This window comes from Acanthochromis polyacanthus, chromosome 22 (genome assembly GCF_021347895.1).
Source record: "Acanthochromis polyacanthus isolate Apoly-LR-REF ecotype Palm Island chromosome 22, KAUST_Apoly_ChrSc, whole genome shotgun sequence".
NCBI classification, from domain to species: domain Eukaryota; kingdom Metazoa; phylum Chordata; class Actinopteri; family Pomacentridae; genus Acanthochromis; species Acanthochromis polyacanthus.
Genome location: NC_067134.1, coordinates 9,893,935 through 9,911,052, shown reverse-complemented (window position 1 = coordinate 9,911,052; position 17,118 = coordinate 9,893,935). Strand labels below are relative to the sequence as shown.

General features: G+C 40.7%; 1 protein-coding gene and 1 long non-coding RNA gene across 51 annotated transcripts in view; one reads left to right on the top strand and one right to left on the bottom strand.

Moving 5' to 3' along the window:
* The window catches only part of LOC127532133 (zinc finger protein 665-like), a 123,124-nt gene extending 109,239 nt beyond the window's left edge, over positions 1-13,885 (bottom strand). For 42 of the 50 annotated variants that reach the window (XR_007939394.1, XR_007939395.1, XR_007939393.1 and 39 more), the window contains exons 1-3: positions 13,701-13,885; positions 8,944-9,045; positions 3,575-4,933 (exon numbers count right to left, since the gene is read on the bottom strand). Coding sequence is in view for 43 of the 50 variants with exons in the window: in XM_051943108.1 (XP_051799068.1) it covers positions 3,575-4,933; positions 8,944-8,961 (1,377 nt within the window). In the remaining 7 variants the exon portion in view is untranslated. Of the gene's footprint in view, positions 1-795; positions 1,012-3,574; positions 4,934-8,943; positions 9,046-9,865; positions 10,735-10,810; positions 10,956-13,700 lie in introns of those variants that run through there. The other 8 variants (XR_007939398.1, XM_051943100.1, XM_051943142.1 and 5 more) reach the window with 8 other exon arrangements.
* On the top strand, positions 13,882-16,335 carry LOC127532138 (uncharacterized). Its single transcript, XR_007939403.1, has 2 exons — positions 13,882-14,201; positions 14,838-16,335. It is a non-coding gene; the product is annotated as an uncharacterized LOC127532138 (long non-coding RNA).
* The last annotated feature ends 783 nt before the right edge of the window (positions 16,336-17,118 follow it).

Here is a 17,118-nt window from a genome sequence, read left to right as displayed (position 1 = left end):
TGTCAGTCAGTTGTTTGACTGGTTGGTCTGGTCTGTTGTTTGGTTAGTTGGTTGTTTGCTTGATCTGTTTGTTTTATTTGGTTGGTTGGTCGGTCAGTTGGTTCATTGGTTGATTTGTCTGTTGGCTTGTTTTGGTTTGTTGATTGTTTGCTTTATTTGTTTGGTTGATCGATTGGTCTGTTGTTTGGTTGGTTGTTTGTTAGACCATTTGATATACTGTACTAAAACTTTGTGCTAAAGAACCAGTGGATGTGGATTTAAATGAAGCAATCAAAGGAAAATGTAATTAATGAGAATTAATGACCAAGACAACACTGAACAGTGCGTAAGCTACAATTTTATTTAAAAAAAAAGACAAAGTAAGCTCATACCAGGATTTACAGCCTGCTCCCTACAGCAGTGCACCAAAGCATAAAGAGAAAGTCAAACCAAAGAACCTTCTTCAGTGGACTTCAGAGTCTCCACATGTCTTCTGCTGAACTCTAGTCTAGATATAAGAAGAACTTTTCTCAACAGTCTTTCGCTTTGTCTCCCATGAAGCTTTGAATGGTGAAAAACAGACAATAGTTGTTGTATCAACTGTCTCTCACATTTCAGCTGCTAAAACTTGGAGATCCTTCAGAGGAGTATTAGGTGTCTTGGTGCCCTCTCTCACTTCTATCGTCCTTGGTCACTCATTCTTTACTGGATTAAAAGCAATAACAGGGGAAAAACTTCTAAGTGGGGTGAATACTCTTTACAGGCACTGCACTTGCTGACCCTTTATTTTTACTTTGTAGTAGAAATTAAGGAAACCTCGTCAGAAAATAGAAATTGAGAGGTGATTAAAACATGATCAAACAAGTGCGACATTAACGAAGACACTAAACAAGAGATTACACCTGAATTCTGTGGAGCCTGATCTCAAGGACTAAGTACGTGGACAACTTCAGGAACTTGGACTGAACCCAGCATAGGGCAATCTTCTTGGCAGGCGTTCAGTTTGTGGCCAGTGTTCATATCTGTGCCGCTCTGATTGGGGAAAAAAAACCCCAAAAAACACAGTGTAAGTCAAGGTTTCTTGCAGCATTGAAGAACTGATGCCTTGCCTGAAATACAGAGCACCACTACTGACATCTGAAGACACTTTGACCTGTTGTCATTTAACATTCAGTTGTCTGAGCTTCCAGAAAGATTAACAATCATATAGAAAGAAAATGGTTGCAGGGGTTTAAACTGGGGATGCCTCCATAAAGTACTTTTGGCTCATGATCCAAGGTGAGTCATGAAATACTTAGCATCTGCCGATAACGTATCCCTCCATAATACACACATAAGCTATTCAGTCCCTCCAAGATTTCGCGGGCGTTTTTGTGATTGTTGCGGCTGAAAATGCCTGAATTCACTGCAGCGTTTGTAAAAAATTGCGATAAAGGTTGCGATGTTTTAAGCTTGTTTGTTGAGATAAAATTGCGGGAGATAAGTGAAAATTGCTAAAAAGCTGTATTTTTTCCAGCTTGTAGAACATGTTTCAACACTGTCATTGACAATATTTATTCCCAAATTAATTATTTAACGTTCCAACCCATTTCCACAAAAGCTGGCACACCACGGTGGGACATTAGCAGCTGCCAGATATTGGTTTAATATGATGTACCTAACTATGCAAGGGACGACAGGAATTGATATGACTCAGAAACACCCCCACAATTTAATCAGTTGTTCTTTGTGTCATTTCCGATACGTCCACAGTGATAGATTTGTTGGCCGCTGAGGTAGCGTTCATTTGTTGCCATGGTTACCGTGCTGCTATCAGATGCCGTGCCGCTATTAACAAATCTGTGGATCCAAACTTTAAGCCGTATCACTCCCGAAGTCTAATCATTTGGTCCTTGTGTCATTTCTGACCGACCCTGAAAATTTCATTTAAATCCCCGAGTCCGTTTTTGAGTGATGTTGGTAACAGAGGAAGGATTCACAAACGCTGATCGTCACATAACTCCGCCGTGTTCTTTGGGGGAATAATTCAATCTCATTTACCTTCATTCTTTCAGTGCTCTAACAGATCTGGATGCAACAGTTTCCATCATGGTGATTTGTCTGGTCTGCTGTTCGCTCATTTCAGCCGTTCTAATATGTTCCGTGTTTAAAAAAAAAAAGAGTATCAATCAATTTTGTTTGTCTTTTTTTGTATTCCACCACAATATTGCACAGCTGTAAAACAGTTTAGCTCCACTTTGCTGAAGAACATCAGTGAATTAATTGATTATCACGGTCTTCAGCAGTGATTTTTGTTGGTAAATGAGAGACATTAGTATCGCACGTTGGCATCTTCAAACCAGAAACAAGGAAGTGAATTCGGTGACGTACATGTTTTACGCTTGGACTGGGAGCTGCTATGATTGATGGAACTCACGGGAGGCGAGCCAAAATTGCAGGAAAGTTGTGGTGATTGGAAAAAATTGCAAGGCCGTGCAAAATTGGCAGAGATTGGTGGATTTCGTGTGAATTTGCGCGATCACAACATCGCAAATTCCGAGAGGGACTGGCTATTGTAGATGAGCTGCAGTACCTAGTTGCACCACAGGGTGGAGCTTCTTGCCAGACCCTGAACACTGTTCTGTGTGTGGACAGCACAAAGCATTGTGGAACCTTGGCTAATAAAGGAGCGCTTTGACAGAGACTTATATGAGGCTAACTGACATGAGGCCAACAAGCAACTGATGAGTTAAAGGGGAACTTCGTTTTTTTTCCAACCTGGGGTCTGTTTTCATTTGTCATGTCATACCTGTGAGTGATGGAGAAAGGAATTTTCGACATAGCTCCAGTATTTAGCCAGGCAGGCAGCTTAGCAGCTCAGCTAGCGAAAAGTATGGGGCAACTACCCTCCCGCAAGAAAGCAAATCTCGTTCCGAAATCTCGCAATAGCTTGCGCCAAAACACCAGTGGGGGAAACAGCTATCGCGAGATTTCGGAACGAGATTTGCTTTCTAGCGTCCTGAGATTTGGATACAGACCACAACAAAGAGCGATCGCCAGGTAATGTGGAGGTTTTCGTTCACTTCTCATCTCTAGTATGTTGTGGGACACTTGTTGAGACTATCCGAGCCGGTCAGTGTGGGAGAAAAAGCATGTTAGGGCGGACTTTGAAGCGGGGGGGTAGTTGCCCCATACTTTTCGCTACCTGAGCTGCTAAGCTGCCTGCCTGGCTAAATACTGGAGCTATGTCGAAAATTCATTTCTCCATCACTCACAGGTATGAAATGACATATGAAAACAGACTCCAGGATGAAAAAAAAGAAGTTCCCCTTTAAGCTGGGTGTATATTCGTTAAATATCCAACATCCCAGTAGAAAATTTAACACTGATGTGATGTCTTTTCAACATTATGTGGTGAGAACGAGTTTGTGTTGGTGCTGATGCTGATCATATCAGAATTACCAATCTTACCTACATCCCCAGATTAACCTGGACAAAATTTCTTTGTCTCCATTGGCCACAGTTGTTCAAAACAGCATCACACTAAATTTCACAATATCCAAACTATCCAATGCAGAATAGTGTGTACACTGTTGCTGAGACAACCTTTACATACCTTACTGTGGCGTTGATTGAATGCTTTCTTTCTGGTGTGGATCAGCTGGTGTTGTTCTAGGGAACCCAAAGTTCTAAAAGTCTTAATACACTCGTCACATCTGTAGGGTCTGTCCCCAGTGTGGTCACGTTGCTGAGCGACTCCAGTGTTGTTGAAGCCTTTCCCCTTCTGGTCACAGCGGTACGGTTTAACCCTGGTGTGGGTAACTGTATGAGCTTTTAAATTTGAGAAACTTCCAAATAGTTTGCCACAGTGATCACACATCCACACATCATGTCCACTGTGGATGCGTTGGTGATATTTTAGGCTCTCTTGGCGCTTGAATGTTTTTTCACAGTAGTCACAGTGGTACAGCTGTCTACCAGAATGGGGGCATTGATGGATCAGTGACTGTTCATGTCGAATAACGGTTTTCACACACTGATCACAGTTGAATGCTCTAACTCCACTGTGAATGAGTTGATGTTTTGTTAGATGAGACTTGGTCTTAAATGTCTTCTCACACTGATCACAGCTGAATGGTCTCACCCCACTGTGAATGAGTTGATGTTTTGTTAGAAGACTCTTGGTCTTAAATGTCTTCCCACACTGATCACAGCTGAATGGTCTAACTCCACTGTGAATGAGTTGATGTTTTGTTAGATGAGACTTGGTCTTAAATGTCTTCTCACACTGATCACAGCTGAATGGTCTAACTCCACTGTGAATGAGCTGATGGCTTGTTAGATGACTCTTGGAAGTAAAAGTCTTCTCACACTGATCACAGCTGAATGGTCTAACTCCACTGTGAATGAGTTGATGGCTTGTTAGACTACTCTTCAAAGTAAAAGTCTTCTCACACTGATCACAGCTGAATGGTCTAACTCCACTGTGAATGAGTTGATGGCTTGTTAGACTACTCTTCAAAGTAAAAGTCTTCTCACATTGATCACAGCTGAATGGTCTGACTCCACTGTGAATGAGTTGATGGCTTTTTAAATGAGTCTTGGTAGTAAATGTCTTCTCACACTGATCACAGCTGAACGGTCTAACTCCACTGTGAATGAGTTGATGTCTTGTTAGACTACTCTTCAAAGTAAAAGTCTTCTCACACTGATCACAGCTGAATGGTCTGACTCCACTGTGAATGAGTTGATGTCTTGTTAGATGACTCTTGAAAGTAAATGTCTTCTCACACTGATCACATCTGAACTGTCTGTCTCCAGTATGAATACATTTGTGAATTCTTAGCTTTGTTGCTGTGATAAAAGTCTTGCCGCATTGCTCACAACTGAGTGATTCATCTCTGTTTGTTGTTGGGGAACCGTTGTTTTCCTCTGCAGATTCCTGATGTCTCACTCCATTGCTGCTTTCATGTTTCTGTAGCAACAGACAAAGACACAAACAGAGGCAGTGATTTAAATGCAACTGTGAAACAAGAAAAGCACTCAGAGAGCGCAGTACTTGGTCAAGACTGCTCAGTCGTCGGATCATTTCCGACAGATGAAATTTTTAATAAAAATTTACCTTGGGCTGAACACAGTTGTGTGTTGTGCATGTTTACATTGTGTACAGATACCGAATTGCATGACGTAAATGTAAATGTAGCGAGCAGCAGGAATTGATGGGACTCGGGCACCCTCACAATTTAATCAACTGCCTTCCGACGGATAATTCCCAATAAGCGCCGCGGTCCATTTTGTTGGCGTGTTGGCGAGGCGAATGTTAGAATCGGTTCCTATAGTAACGCCCGACGGGGGACACATCGGGCGAAATCACAAGACGAACACTGTTTGCGCGACATCGTCCGACGCGAGGTGGGGCCGAATATTCGGATCTCAAAATTAATATCCGGATACCATCATCACAACCAGATATCTGGATATTTGGGTCCAGCCCTAAAGATCGCATCACTCTCTTTCGTTATTCTGGTATTTAGCAAACGGAGATCATTTTGGCAATCCTCAATGACCTAAAACAGGAGAAGCATCATTTGATTTGATGTCAGACATTGCTAAAAAAACAACAACAATGTTTTCGTGTCATTTTATACAGTGTAAGTAAACTTCTGGTTTCAACTGTCTGAATTTCTGGAGAAGGAAAAAGGCCTGCAAACTTACGATCCCCAGAAGTGTTATTATCTTCCAAAGAAAACACTGATCCTTTCCTTCCTGAACACCTGGCTTGAAAAACAAGACTTTTCCTGAGTTACTTATTGTTATGACGGATTCTTGAGATGTTATTGAGGAAACACACAGGAAACAATGAAGACTCATATCTCAAAAAATATTCACTTAAGAATATTTAGTGAGCACTGGATAATCAACAATGCATGCATGCAGATTCTCCTTTGATCTAGCTCACAACAGTTATCTAAGTAAAGTCCTGCATGCAGCTCTTCACAAAGATGAGAATGCCTGTCGTAACACTATACAGAAGTTTTTAAACGGAGATCTGCGAATATCTGATTGGCCGAAGTTAAGGAAGTTTTGCTGGATGTCTTCTGTCTTCATCCTGTTATCAGAGTACTTGTGAGTGTGTGTGTGTGTGTGTGTGTGTGTGTGTGTGTGTGTGTGTGTGTGTGTGTGTGTGTGTGTGTGTGTGATTTTTAGGTTACAAGGTAACTTAGGTGTGGTTTCTTGTGAAAGGATGAGCTTCTCTTTGTCTGTCTGTGCTCAGACTTTAACTTTTTATCTGTCAGTTCGTTCAACCTAGTTTTAAGTGATAAAATATAACTTATTTAATAATTATTCAACCACTGATAGGGCAGACTTACACACGTGGACAAAATTGTTGGTACCCCTCAGTTAAAGAAGGAAAAACCCACAATTCTCACTGAAATCACTTGAAACTCACAAAAGTAACAAGAAATAAAAATTTATTGAAAATTAAATAATCAAAACAGCCATTACTTTTGAATTGTTGATTAACATAATTATTTAAAAAAACAAACTAGTGAAACAGGCCTGGACAAAAATGATGGTACCTCTATAAAAGATTGAAAACTATTTGACCAGAGTGACATGATTAACTCAGGTGTGTCATTTAATTGACATCACAGGTGTTTCCAAACTCATAATCAGTCAGTCTGCCTATTTAAAGGGAGACAAGTAGTCACCCTGCTGTTTGGTGAAAAGGTGTGTACCACACTGAACATGGACAACAGAAAGCGAAGGAGAGAATTGTCCCAGGACATCCGAAAAAAATGATAGACAAACATCTTAAAGGTAAAGGCTATAAGACCATCTCTAAACAGCTTGAAGTTCCTGTGACAACAGTGGCTCATATTATTCAGAAGTTCAAGACCCACGGGACAGTAGCCAACCTCCCTGGACGTGGCCGCAAGAGGAAAATTGATGACAAATTGAAGAGACGGATCGTTGGAATTGTATCCAAAGAGCCCAGAGCAACCTCCAAAGAAATTAAAGGTGAACTCCAAGGCCAAGGTACATCAGTGTCAGATCGCACCATTCGTCGTTGTTTGAGCCAAAGTGGACTTCATGGGAGACGACCAAGGAGGACACCACTGCTGAAAAAAACTCATAAAAAAGCCAGACTGGAATTTGCAAAAATGCATGTTGACAAGCCACAAAGCTTCTGGGAGAATGTCCTTTGGACAGATGAGACCAAACTGGAGCTTTTTGGTAAGGCACATCAACTCTATGTTCATAGACTCAAAAACCAAGCATACGAAGAAAAGAACACTGTCCCTACGGTGAAACATGGAGGAGGCTCAGTAATGTTTTGGGGCTGCTTTGCTGCATCTGGCACAGGGTGTCTTGAAAGTGTGCAAGGTACGATGAAATCTGAAGACTATCAAGGCATTCTGGAGAGAAATGTGCTGCCTAGTGTCAGAAAGCTTGGTCTCAGTCGCAGGTCATGGGTCTTCCAACAGGACAACGATCCAAAACACACAGCCAAAAACACCCAAGAATGGCTGAGAGAAAAGCGTTGGACTATTCTAAAGTGGCCTTCTATGAGCCCAGATCTGAATCCCATTGAACATATGTGGAAGGAGCTGAAACATGCCATTTGGAGAAGACACCCATCAAACCTGAGACAACTGGAGCTGTTTGCTCATGAGGAGTGGGCCAAAATAGCTGTTGACAGCTGCAGAACGCTCATTGACAAATACAGAAATCGTTTAATTGCAGTGATTGCCTCAAAAGGTTGTGCAACAAAATATTAAGTTATGGGTACCATCATTTTTGTCCAGCCCTATTTCATTAGTTTGTTTTTTTAAATAATTATGTTAATCAACAGTTCAAAAGTGATGGCTGATTTTGATTATTTAATTTTCAATAAATTTTTATTTATTGTTACTTTTGTGAGTTTCAAGTGATTTCAGTGAGAATTGTGGGTTTTTCCTTCTTTAACTGAGGGGTACCAACAATTTTGTCCACGTGTGTATTAGTTTATCTTTATTATCAATGCACAGTTTTCTTTCTTTATCTTCTTTTAACTGTTTGTTATTGATAATATTGTTGGAGTTGGTTTCTGTTAAGTGTTACATGTTATTTATTCTTCAAATATTATATTTTGTTGCAATGTTTTAACAGTTTCCTTTTAAGAAATCTCACAATTTGATTCTTTAAGCGTTGCCCTTTGTGCATGATTCTTTTCTTGACCTCTCATTACCTCTTATGCATACATGTGCTTCTGCAGGTACACCGAGCCAATTTTTCTCTGAAATAAAGCAACTTCAATCTTTAATGAATCGAACCGTTTGTTCCATGTCTATTTCTGTAAGCGACGCCTCACAGGTGTGTTTGTTATCTTGAGATCTTCACTGCAGCGGAACGCTATTTTTGTGGTTAATGTGGTGTCTTAAATGTCTGAGCTGTCTCCTCTGTTTTTTGGGTGTGAGAGGTCAAAGCTGTGGTAACACATCATGAGCACACAAGTAACAAAGTTTATAAGAAATAACACAATAATACAGTTTAACTATGTTATGGGAAGTTGTGGTTAAATGCGATTATATAAAGATTATATGAATAAGAACCAGCTTAGTAATATAGTTTGATTATGATGAGTTGCGATTAAAGGTGATTATATGCTGATCAATTCGGTTATGATCGATCGAAATAACTAAATAGAACATAATAGAATATTGATTAAATGTGAAATAAGAGAATATTTCCCACATTATCTACATCACCATGAAACACATTCACGTAATGTTTTAATAGCAGTTAATTTGACATTAAACAAAAGATAAACAGCTTCCTCGCTGTCCACCATTTTATCCTCTGTTGAGCTGCCTCTGCAGAGCTTCATCTCTCCAGCCAACGTTACCTGGCTTTGCTTGGATCATCGATCCAACTGGAGGAACTTTAGACATTCCAAATCAGAAATTAATGATGATCATACTACAGTGGTATGTTTCTCACGTTTTGTGAAGAATCCATTTTTCCTCCGTTGCTGAGCTCAGACAAAATGGGTGACAACGTTCCTCTGCTCCTCCGTCAGACTCTCCTCCTCCTGTCAATCACCTGTGACATCAAACACATCTTCATTAGGATACCACCATAGACTGTATATAAAGATGGACGTAGCGTCTGGCTCCAAACATGAAACCAACACACAAGTGCCAAAAACATCACTCCACGGCCAGACGGCAGATGAATCGCGCATGTGCAAAGTCACTACAGATCCCATCCAGACTGTTCGCCAGTCTAGCCTTCTTTAACCCTTGCCTCAGGTTAAGTCTGGTCCAGCTCTCCGTTTAAAGGGTTAGATTCTATCTGCCTATTAGTATTCCACCTAACAGGTTTCAGCAGAATAATTAAGCTGGAGTCGAGGGACACTCGCCCAGGTTCTGACTGCCTTGCATCCCAACGTCTCACCCCTCTTAACTGATAAATGCTATCCCACTAAGCAGCCTTTCTAAGTAGTAGAATTGATCTATCAATCACGTTCATTATCGGCAGCTTCCCTCTAAGGACGGCATGCACTTGGTGCTATTCCTAGGTTCGTTTTAGAGGTTTGGAAGAAACTAACCTCAGGGGTAATGTTTAAACACTCTCAATTTGGACTAAGTAACCTTTAAGAACCATTAGATTGAATGCAGACAATCAACTTAATTTTTTACCACTATGCAGAATCAGTGGTTTATAATAATTTCATTAGACTTCTCTTTAAATGCAATAAAGCGTTTTATTAAGCAAATATAGCAAGGGCACAGCATCAATTCATGATTAACAATTAATTATTCCTGATTAAAAATTATACTAAAATGACTAAATTGAGCGTACCTGACAATCTTCTCTAATCAGTAAATTTAGGAGAGAGAGCGAACAGCGTGGCCACTACCGTATCACTCGGTCTTGACTTGCGTCTGGGAAAAGTCCTCAGTTGTCCAGTAGACTTGGTACGATGTCTTCTTTGCGGACAAAAGGATTTCTTCCTTCAGCAGGGGGAGCGGAGGAATCCCGTAAGCCAATCGTGGTCTGGCAGTTATCTTGGGAATCGGCTGGAACGTTAGTGCTTACGCCCCAGCTGTCTTCTCTGTTGGATGGTGGTGATGGAGAACCCTCGTCTGTTCAGGCTGTGGTGGGTCACTGGATCTCCCAGCCCCGGGGAGGGGAACAGCCCAGTGCTGTTGCCTCCTTTGCCTCTCTGGGTGTTGTCGGTTCTTCCCTCTATTGGTTTCTTCTGGATAACTGCAGAACCTCTTAGGACTCTCCGTTTGGCAGAGTGTGGTCCTCGCTTGTTGAACAAAGTCAGAAAAAGACTTTGCTTCCAACGATGTCCTCAGCGATCTCTGGAGCCGAAGTCCCGCGTAGTCTTCCCGTCTCTGGGGCAATAGAAGCGGCGAAGAAATCTTCAGAACTCTGGCCAAGTTCCCTTTGCAGCTCCTCTGGCAGCTCCGGCGAACATCTCCCATTCTGTGCTTGTTGTACCGCGCTTTTATTCTCTCTCCTCTACACACATATCTGGCTCGGTACGCCCTCGACACCGTCTAACTCATGCAATCAACTTGTTATCACATACAGCAGCAACACAGAAGTCATGGTGTTACAGCAAATACCCAGTGTTCACATTCTGTGGTTAACACACACACATTTCAACAGGCCCTTCTGGGTTTTCCCAAACTTCCCTTTTTTCCTTTTTTCTGCTGTGTCACCGTGGCTGCCGAGTCATGGTGACTACTGTTTTCTGCACTTCTGCTTTTTTGTAAGGCCTGCACACACACACACACACACACACACACACACACACACACACACACACACACAGAGCCTAAACAAGGATTACCTTACACAGAAACACTCTTTAAATCCATCCATCCTCTATACACCGCTTTATCCTCATTAGGGTCGCGGGGGGTGCTGGAGCCTATCCCAGCTGACTCGGGCGAAGGCAGGGGACACCGTGGACAGGTCACCAGTCTGTCACAGGGCTACATACACAGACGAACAATCACTCTCACATTCACACCTACGGGCAATTTAGAGTACTCAATCAACCCCAGCATATTTTTGGAGTGTGGGAGGAAGCCGGAGTACCTGGAGAAAACCCACACATGCTCAGGGAGAACATGCAGAACATGCAGAAAGATCCCAGGCCCACCCCGGGATTCGAACCAGGGATCTTCTTGCTGCAAGGCGAAAGTGCTAACCACTACTCCACTGAGCAGCCCACTCTTGAAATCATTCTTCTTAATCTAAACATAATAAATCATCTGAATCGTTACTTTAATCAAATCAACACTCTAAAAATATATATATTTCAGCAAGCATAATCATGTGGTTAACTTATAATGTTTCTTCTTTAGATCTTTATTTGTCTGCTTCAAAACCTTTTCGTTACTTTAAGGCTTAAGTGGGCCTGAGTGCTCTCTGAGACCTCAACATCTGCATCTTACTTGACAAGGTGAATCTTAAGAAATCCATAAATCTTCTCTTTAAATCATAAGGTTTACACACAGTTTTATCCATTTAACACATACACCAGTTACACAGTAATCATGATTTTAAGCACATACACAGATTACACATACATTTGGATGAGGAAATCATAGCCATATTTGGAATTAGACCCGAACACAGCCGGTCACTCTGGAATTCCCCAAACTTCCCCAGTGATGTCTTCATGCATGATTCTGCTTTTTTCTGCACGTACACAGCGCAAGAGATTACTTCAGTTCAAAACACAATCAGTTATAGATAATCACTTCTTTTGATCATTCTTTCCTAGTCTAAACATATAGAAAGTCATTTTAATCATTATTCCATCAAATCAACAGTCTAGAGTTTATACTTCAGTAAGCATAATCATATGGTTAACTTATGTTTTGTCATTAGATCTTTATTTATCTGCGTAGAACCTCTGTTACCTTAAGGCCTGGTTGCTTCTGGGACCTCAACATTTGTACTCCACTTGACACCACAGACAGTTTTTCTGCCTGTTGACTTGTTTTAACCAGTTTTGTACCTTCGGCTGATTCTACCAGCAGACACTGAAAGGACTCTGATTGTTCGGTAAGAGTTTATTTTCTTATCGGTGCCGCTTTTAATGCACTTTATATGCAGCTTTAATGTCAGATATAATGTGTGCCATGCATTCCACATGTTGGTGGAGTTTATATCTGTGTGCGTTGACCAGAGAAGAACAGTACATATTAGCTTTAACATTAGTGATGTTTACCGAGCTAGCTGCTCAGTTGTAGCCTGATTAAAGCTAACATAGCATTAAGCTAGTCATGTTTGCAGAGCTTAAAGTGAGAAAAAATCCTGAGCCTAAACTTCTAAGATACAATCTATAGTGTGAATAAACGTATTTAAATGTGTTTTAAAACTCACTAAAACACAATATATATGAGATTCTATTAATTCAGAGCAAATATGAGGTCATCTGGTGGAAATGATGCCCATTATGAACCCACTATTTTATTGTTGCTCAAATGTAAAACCTTACTTGGCCAAAACTTAAAGCATTTTATAAAGTGCCTCAAGTCAGATTTTTTGTTGATGTTTCAATACCACATCACTATAACTGCAAAGATTTATTTTTGTCTAAAGGGGAAAAATCATGAAAATCAAGTACATGTATTATTAATAACTTTTAATAATTTGTATCTCTTCAGTAGATTTAACAAGAACTCAAAACAACACCAACCACAACAAAACTGCTACAAAACTATGCTGCTTTCCTTCATAAGGCACAATTTTTACTTACAACATTATCTCAAGTGTCAGTCTCAAGAGAATATTAAGTGCTTGGAGAATACGGTTTGAAAAATTCATTTCTTTTTTCTTTTTTGCTTTGTTTGTGAATTTTCTGAACATTTTCTTTTTAACATGTTGTTCAAAATGTTGTTTGTTGAAATAAACTGCAAAACACAGACAACAGAATTAACTTGTTTAATATTCTCGTTCCGAAATCGCGCGAAAGCTCGCAAAATCGCGCGCCAAAACACCGGTATCACGAGATTTCGGAACGAGATTTGGTTTCTGGCGTCCTGAGATTTGGATATAGACCACAACAAAGAGCGATCGCCAGGTAATGTGGAGGTTTTCGTTCACTTCTCATCTCTAGAATGTTGTGGGACACTCATTGAGACTATCCGAGCCGGTCAGTGTGGGGCAAAAGCACGTTAGGGCGGACTTTGACGTGGGGGGGCGGGGGGGGGGGGGGCCAGCTGCCCCATACTTTTCGCTAGCTGAGCTGCTAAGCTGCCTGCCTGGCTAAATACTGGAGCTATGTCGAAAATTCATTTCTCCATCACTCACATGTATGAAATTACATATGGAAACAGACCCCAGGTTGAAAAAAACCGAAGTTCCCCTTTAATCTGTTTCCTAGTTCAACCGTCAGAGCAGCAGGAGACGCATTAACTGCTTCCTATAAACATCATAAAAGTACTCTGATGATAATGTTGAAGTTCAAGTAGACTAAAAAATATATATTTTGCAGGTAAATTATGAGCACCATCTCAGTTCACTGAGAAAATGATCATTTTAGATTAAATCTCCAAGAGGCTTTAATGTAACTGAAGCTGATCAGTCTGTGCGCTGAAAGTCTTGAGCTCTCATTGAACTGACCTCAGCTCCCACACAAAGAAAGACACCAAACCATAAACTGGTTGAAGACAGTTCACGAAGCTGTGGGGGAAAATGTAGAGAGGTTGTGAGCGTGAACCTACCAGAAGATGTGTGAGAAGTTCTTGTCCCTCCAAATACCGAAGAAGACCTCGAAGCGGACGGACTGTGTTTGCTGGAAGCGGCTCAGCAGCAGCTCACAGTCCGTCTTCACCAGTTTCCGGCACAAATCCACGTCCGCATGGGTCAGTCAGGACAGACTCATAAACCATAGACTGTATATAAAGATGGACGTAGCACCCGTGACGTCCCCGTTAATTTCGGCACTGAAGAAAATGAAGCCTCTTCCTTGTTGACATCCTCGATTTTTGGAGCCAGTGACGACAGCAAGGGCGGAGCCGGAGAGCAGTGATTGGTCAGACTGGCTGACAGCTGAGGACTTCCTGTCCCGCCCTCATTTACGGACTTCTGCTGTTTATCGATGCTGCTGCTAACAACGTTAGCTTCCAAAAGTCGAGCTAAACTCCACAGGATAGCCATTTTTGTAACTAGTTGTAGTCTTCTCCACATCTGGACAACATCACACATAAAGCAGTGAAGTTACTGTAAGTTAACATCAGACTGTGTGGTTATGAAACGAACATACAGTGCTGGAGACACAAAGCAGACATGGTCACTGGAGAGAGAGCTGCCTGAATATAAACATGTTCTAACATCGTGTTTTAAAATTGTTCTGTAAATCTGAAGCCAGGTTTCCTGACTTAGTATTAACACTGATGCTAAATCAGGTTAGTCAGTGTCATAAACTAGTTAACTGTTAGCTGTAGCTAAGTGTCCTGCAGGTCACAGCCGATCAATCATAATGGATCAATAACTGCAGTTTTAATCATCGACAGATATAAATAAGTCTACGTTTCTGTTCCTCACAGAACTGTTACTTTGCTTCAGTTTTTTTCTCTACAACAGTGTACGATCAGATAACTGTGGAGCTCATGTTAATGCTAATTATACATTAGAATAAAAAGAATGAACCTTATTTTCCATCTAATGCAGTAAAATGTTCTTTGGCCTCAACCAGGAAAACAAACATTTCCATAAGATTAAAAAATAGGACAAAACACAACACTCTATTGTGATCCATTCAGATGCTGATGTGTTCACTCTGATATTTAATGTTCCATCAGTTGGAATGAAAGAACCTTGGAGATCTTTTTCTCACTGTTCGTGTCTTTTCCTTCCAGTCTTGTTCTGGATCATTGGGAACATCTGGTCTGATGGACTGAGAGCTCCAGAGAACATGAACATCCAGCTGTGGTTGTCTGAACAGTCTTCTCTCCTTCATCACTGATGTCCTCCTCATCCTTCCATTAATAACAATAATGCTGCAGATTCAGCTCCTCTCTTCAGAATACAACTGGTCTTGTGACTGTTCAGTTTTTATACATCAATGTCAGCAACACATTATTTATTTTGTCATGAGTCGAGGGTCTGGACCCGTGCGGAGGAACACGCTACCAGGGCGGAATTGGGTGTAAAACAGGTTTATTGTAAGGGGTGGAGATGGGCCGGGAAGCAGTTGAGGTGGATAGGGGGTTCTGGCTGCAGGGAGGGAGTTAAGCCGGGGATTGACGGCCGTGGCGGCTCCGGTGGGGAGCAGAGTGTGGCGGCAGATGTTTTTAAAAAAAAATTTAAACCCTCATGAAAAGAATCTCAGATTCTAAAGCTCTGATTCAAAGAAAGACATTTGGTCTAGTGTATTATGACTTCTTTGTCAGTACAGGTAGATCCAATTAATTCAACACGATGATCCATAGCGCTGATGGATGCGTGAGACAGGCTGTGGAAGTGGCGATCTTTAGCTCATTGGTTTTTCTGGTCTCGTTTTGTTCTGTGGTGGTGGAACCATTGTCCGTAAGCCTCATGGACAGAAAGGTGCAGAGCTGTTTTTGTGCTTTTCGGTGACAGCATGTTGTATTAGATGCTAAAACTGCATGGTGAGCCTGTATCTCACATTCGCAAAATCTGGAGTTGCCACCTTTCAGAAATGACAATAAAGGACGCCCACCACGGCTCCTCGGGGCCACGACCACCCAACGAGTGGAATATTGTATTTTTAAAAAAGCATTTCAATGCAGAATACTGTGTAAATAAATTCTCTACAAACGTATTTTTCTAAATCTAAATGTTATCTTAATGCAATTAATTTATTAAGCCATTTATGTGTGTATGCATGTATTGATTGATTTATTCAGTACTGTTAACATAAGAGAGTTCTGAGTGAGTTTTTCTTTAGATAGGCAAAGTCTATTTACTGATTACATACAGGCTATTTAAAAAATGTTTATTAAAAACTTAAAGGCACTGAAAAATAATAAAGAACTTAGACATTTATTGAGTCACTAAAATACTGTCAAGTCTACGGCCACATCAGCATGATTATAAGTTTTAGGTGTAAACCTTATTTTTACAAAGCGTAGTGATTCAGTTCAGTGTACCTGTTTCTTGTAAATGGCAATAAGCTCTATTCTGTTCTATTTGATCTCCATGTAATATGTATATAACAGCCTATAGCTGTAGAGAGATAGATAGATAAATATGAATTATTATTTGATTACCTTTACAATTAAATCTATATATGTATAATTTTCTCCCTGTCTTTTTTGTTCATATATTTTTAAGAAGTTACAATGTATATATTTAATGGCTGAACGTAAAAGATTTTCTGACCTCTGGACCAAATCATTACATTGGTAGAAAGCCTTTTCTGTTTTTTTGGTTATTTTTTAAAATAAAATGTTCTGTATTAATAGCACATGTTTTGATGTTGACAATGAAGTAAATCACATGAAAATGGGTTGAGAAATGAGCAAATTATGATTTATTTTCAGTGCACATGCATTGCTGTGTAAGGGAACGAGCTCCTCTCTGGTGAATTTCAGGTTTCCGACCTCCAGAGCTGCTGACAAACCTGCAGCTGAACCAGTTCCCCTGCTGCTGGTCGGTGGGAGGAGCTGGTCACCCAAAACCACCCGGTTAGACCACCTACATGTCCCAACTGCATTCCTAGATGAAGACAAATTAGTCATTTGAATATGAGGTTCGCTTATAAACACCGCATCAGTTGATCTTGTTGACGTTTTAGTGATTTCTTTAAACTTGTGGAGATTTGTGCGGGTTTTTTTGATCAATCATATCATCCAGGGTGATCATCTCAACAGCTTTAGGTACAAGTAAAGAGAAATAAATATATACTGGAGATAAATATCATTTCCTGAGTCCTAATTCTCTAAGGTTTTGGCCTGATTTCCTGATTTATTCCGGGGTTCATGTAAAGAAAATGATCCACAGTGACTCCTGATTATTTCCTTAAACTGAGACTGTAAAGTATTTGGATGCTTCAGTAAAAGCAACCCAAAAATTGGAACGATATGCGTTCTTGCTTCACTGCTGTCATTTGAATTCGAACTGTCGGACACAGGTTTTAATCTGGAAGATGAATCAAAGTTTTTCATGTTTTCTGAT